The sequence below is a fragment of the Engraulis encrasicolus genome, chromosome 9, assembly GCF_034702125.1.
Source record: "Engraulis encrasicolus isolate BLACKSEA-1 chromosome 9, IST_EnEncr_1.0, whole genome shotgun sequence".
Lineage (NCBI taxonomy): Eukaryota > Metazoa > Chordata > Actinopteri > Clupeiformes > Engraulidae > Engraulis > Engraulis encrasicolus.
The window spans coordinates 25,704,501-25,709,371 of NC_085865.1; the positions used below are offsets into that span (position 1 = coordinate 25,704,501).

The following is a 4,871-nucleotide window of genomic DNA, read 5'->3' on the forward strand; positions in this document are numbered from 1 at the left end:
GCACAAGATCCTCATCGGTGTGTGTGTGTGTGTGTGTGTTGAGAGAGAGAGAGAGAGAGAGAGAGAGAGAGAGAGAGAGAGAGAGAGAGAGAGAGAGAGCAACAATCTCTCCCTTAATGTTATGACTTGCGCCAGATGACGCAGCAAGGTTAAAATAAAATAAGATTATTTCACTGTTAGACGAGTCTTACATTAGCCCTTAGGCCAGCACACAAGCCAATACGCAAACATTGCAAAGGAAGGGGGAAACTGGTAGTTGGCAACCCATATATCAGTTGAAGACTATGCCGATAGACGTCGCGTTGTCTTAACGTTCCTGCATACAAGGTATGTCCATCTTTGCCAGACAATACTTGAAATCTGATAATCTGATTACAAGTGGTTGGTTGTGCACGGCCAAACATCTCTCCAGAGTATTATTTATAGGCTAGCTATGTACAGTATAGGCTACTGACCAATGACCCTTGGCCAGGGCCATGGCGCAGCACAACTACAGTATGTCAAGCCAATTTAACTGAATTTAACCCTTATTACAAGACACGAGAGAAGATCCTATTGGTGGTTAAATGACACCCTCCTCGTGCCGACTGAGATGCAGTTAAAATGGTTAGTAAAGGCCATCAACAAATGACCAAATGAATAAAGCCTTCTGCACCCAAACTATTTTGGCCCGTTCAACTCAACGCGACCAAATGTGTTCAGTGATGAAATTATGCAGTTGTATTAACTTCTTCATGCATCCAAAATACCAAATAACATACATGGCTACATGTGCATGCCTCTGCGTAAACGTGGATGTCCATTTATTGTAGGACTTGGCTGTTTTGCCGTTTCACGCGTTCCATGGACATCATTTGTGTTTATAGACAATACATTTAGCCTGTACACAGAAAACACAATTAGCAACCTCACCACAATACCTGGGATTGATGATGTCTGCTAACCAATAGGACTAGAGTAGGGGCACTGGAGTAGGAACACGCTCTGTTATTTGGTGAGTGAACGTTGGTGGGGGGAGAATGGCTTCTCCAATAGCCGAGCAGGGCCGTGGTCACATGACGCCCCCCTCCTCTCTCATTCATCAGGGGTGGACTATGTTGTCTTTTCAATTCATTTATCTGCAGGAATGATTGCGACTATCAGTCTGGAGCTCACCGCCTGACTGAGGAGGTGAAAGTTGCGCCACAGGAAGATAAACCGCAAAAGACAATATTGTGCATGATTTGCGTGTGCATCGGATGAGAGGGAGTGGGGAATATTCCTCTTCACTTGAAAGTAAATAGAAATCCGGCAAACGGAGTTTGCTCAGCTCACCGAAGTCAGAGAAATAGGCAGAGTCGGTAGTGGTAGTGGCGTGAGTACTTGTGCGTGATTTCACATTCTTGCTCTCAGTCGCCTCTGTTTCAGACTGAAGATGCTGCTGGACGCGGGACCTCAGTATCCGACCATTGGGGTGACTACTTTCGGCTCCTCCAGGCATCACTCAACAGGCGAAGTCACGGACAGAGAGGTGGCTTTGGGCATCAACCCCTTCGCAGACGGAATGGGCGCTTTCAAAATCAACCACAGCTCGCACGATCTTGGATCGGGGCAGACGGCGTTTGCCTCGCAGGCGCCAGGCTACGCGGCAGCTGCCCTCGGACACCATCACCATCCCACTCACGTCAGCTCGTACTCCACCGCAGCCTTCAACTCCACCCGGGACTTTCTGTTTCGGAATCGGGGCTTCGGGGATGCCACTAGTGCACAGCACAGTCTCTTCGCTTCCGCAGCGGGAAGTTTCGCGGGACCACATGGACACTCTGATGCTGCGGGACACCTGCTCTTTCCGGGACTTCACGAGCAAGCCGCATCGCACGCAACTTCCAACGTAGTCAACAGTCAGATGCGTCTGGGCTTTTCGGGGGATATGTACGGCAGAGCAGATCAGTACGGCCATGTAACGAGCCCGAGGTCAGAGCACTACGCCTCGACCCAACTGCACGGGTATGGCCCCATGAACATGAACATGGCTGCCCACCACGGCGCCGGCGCCTTCTTCCGTTATATGAGACAGCCCATCAAGCAAGAACTCATCTGCAAGTGGATCGAACCCGAGCAGCTCTCCAATCCCAAAAAGTCGTGCAACAAAACTTTCAGCACGATGCACGAGCTCGTGACCCATCTAACGGTGGAGCATGTCGGGGGTCCCGAGCAGTCGAATCATATTTGTTTTTGGGAAGAGTGTGGGAGGGAAGGGAAGCCTTTCAAAGCGAAATACAAACTTGTAAATCATATCCGTGTGCATACTGGAGAAAAGCCCTTCCCCTGCCCGTTCCCTGGCTGTGGCAAAGTGTTTGCACGATCGGAAAATCTTAAAATTCACAAAAGGACACACACTGGTAAGAACTGGTTTGTTGATCCCTTTCTGCAAGCTCTGTGTGAATTATTATCGTAGTGGTGTACAGTCTTAAAATGGCGCTAACATAAAACTGGCTTTCAAAAGCTAATGTAAACATTGCGAAAACTTTTCGCATAAGCAATGATATTTAATTTTGTAGGCCTACTGCATAGTAGGATCTGCTGAAAATACACGACGACTGTGAATAAATTTAAACATTTGAAATATCTTGCATATATTATTGGTGCACATATCAAGCAGACTTAAGAATTCCCAAAGGCTTGCATCAGCATTGGAGCCTCATCGAAATATTGGCAAAGGAGACTAAATCTATTTAGAATTTCAGTCAACATGGAAACCAATGTTTTTCTGCACATTATTGCATATGCTACACCATATGGATTTACATACATATCGATTGTGATTTTCCTTGTTTTTCTGCTAGGTGAGAAACCATTTAAGTGCGAGTTCGAAGGCTGCGACAGGCGATTTGCAAATAGCAGCGACCGCAAGAAACACATGCACGTCCATACGTCTGACAAGCCGTATCTCTGCAAAATGTGTGACAAATCTTACACGCACCCCAGCTCCCTCCGAAAACACATGAAGGTAATACATGTATGTGTTATTTGTTTATATTGCTGAATGTTGCTGTGTGTTTGTAAGCTTGCTAATGTAGCCAAACAGTAGGCTTCTGGGAAGTTGTTTATATTTTTCTGTCAATATTTTCCACGTGAGTGATCAAGGCTGGCCTGCGTAAATGTGCATTGTTTTTAATACATACATTATTTTAATAAGCCAAAAACAAATTATCTCCATCGTGAAACCTTTCATTCATCCATAATTATGCAACCTGTATGTTCTTGATTTTTTCTTGTTTTTCTTGATTACTTTATACACTAGTCATTTTTCTGTAATGTTTATATTCACAATCAACAATAACGTTGCAATACGAAATGCCACATTACCAGAGCAAAGTATTCATATTATGCATTTTAATGGGTCCACATTTCATCTGTGTCGCAGGTTCACGAAGCCTCCACTCAAGGATCACAACCTTCTCCAGCAGCCAGTTCAGGGTACGAGTCATCAACGCCCCCCACCATTGTATCGCCGTCGACAGAGAACCAGAGCAGCAGCTCCATATCGCCAGCATCTTCGACAGTACATCACACGACCAGTCACAGCACGCTGTCGTCAAATTTTAATGAATGGTACGTGTAAAAAAATATTTTCAAAAGACTGCAGAATTAGGACTGCTTGGAATCAAAGACTGAAACGCCTATTTGCGTGGACTGACAGAACACAAAAAAAGAAAGAAAAAGGAAGTCAATTTTTAAAGGATGTCTAGCAAAGAGTGAAAGCACTGCATGGACGAGATGCAAGGCCGAGAAAACAAGTTATTTTTTCCAGTGATTTTTTTTTACTATTATTTGGGGGGAAACTGCACAAAGTGATCTCCGATTGCATGCTACCTGCGGGTCGTGGCTTGTTTTGTACATAAAGATTCACCCTAGTTCAAAATGTAATATTTTATTTTGTAAATAGGTATATTACAGTTTAAGGGAATTTGTGAAAATGTGGTCCCTAGATATATGGAAAATGAGATGGTTTTTAAAGAATATTGCGATGAATAGTCTTGATTGAAAAGAATGTTATAGTCAATGTGTACCAAATGTGAATTACTCAGTATTACTGCAGTCAACACGTCGACCTAACCGACTATTAGTATTAATGTGCTTTTGTATACAGTGCAACATTTCGTCTGAAGTCCAGTCTGAGTAGCACAGTACCATTGTTGTTATTTAATGTCATGTCGATAAATCGTGTAGTGAAAGCCTGAAACTCCGTGTCAATCTGTTTATGTAAGTGAGAAAATATAAAGCTATCTGTCTATTACCATGGCAATTGCAAGAAATTATTACCTGTATATAACTCCATTTTCCATATTTATCCGCATGTAAAGGGCCGGTAACACATGTTAGAATTGATCGGTATTTATGGAGAAATGCGTTCGTAGGCAATGTAAAATTTAGTTTACAAAATAATGTTTGGTTACATTTCGTACAATATTAAAGTATTAAAAGCACAAGAAGAATGCCTTCCATATTTTTTTGTCAACGTTTTTTTCCAACTTTGTCTACTATATTTTGCCCACATGCACCTATGCGCCTTCGGCAACGTCACCAATAATTTGGACATTCCCAAACAATAGGCTACGTTAAATAGCCTACCACGCAGATTGTTGGCGTGCAATTTTAGACTCATTTTATGTTTTTTTTTTAAAAAGTGGCCGTTCACTGCACTACAAGCCATTTTGTCAACATAACTTGCCAAATAGCCTATACGACATTGAACCACAACATCCAGAGTTAATCCAAATATTCTTTTCGACCTAATAAATCAAATCACGCTCGCCTATTTAATTTTCACCTTCTAATTCGGTAAGGCGAATTATTTGTACATAATTTGATTTCCTCCTTCTGCCCTT

General features: G+C 43.1%; 1 protein-coding gene across 1 annotated transcript; it reads left to right on the plus strand.

The window, feature by feature from the left end:
- Positions 1-202: 202 nt before the first annotated feature.
- Positions 203-4,478, plus strand: zic1 (zic family member 1 (odd-paired homolog, Drosophila)). Its single transcript, XM_063206832.1, has 3 exons — positions 203-2,381; positions 2,826-2,989; positions 3,407-4,478. The coding sequence occupies exons 1-3, from the start codon at positions 1,415-1,417 to the stop codon at positions 3,602-3,604; spliced, it is 1,329 nt and encodes a 442-aa protein (XP_063062902.1). The 5' UTR covers positions 203-1,414; the 3' UTR covers positions 3,605-4,478.
- The last annotated feature ends 393 nt before the right edge of the window (positions 4,479-4,871 follow it).

Bases quoted from the DNA above. Each gene is read 5' to 3' on its own strand.
- zic1 (XM_063206832.1), top strand. From the start codon at position 1,415: ATGCTGCTGGACGCGGGACCTCAGTATCCGACCATTGGGGTGACTACT. The intron at 2,382-2,825 runs GTAAGAACTGGT...TTTTTCTGCTAG, and splicing joins TCACAAAAGGACACACACTG to GTGAGAAACCATTTAAGTGC. The intron at 2,990-3,406 runs GTAATACATGTA...TCTGTGTCGCAG, and splicing joins CCCTCCGAAAACACATGAAG to GTTCACGAAGCCTCCACTCA.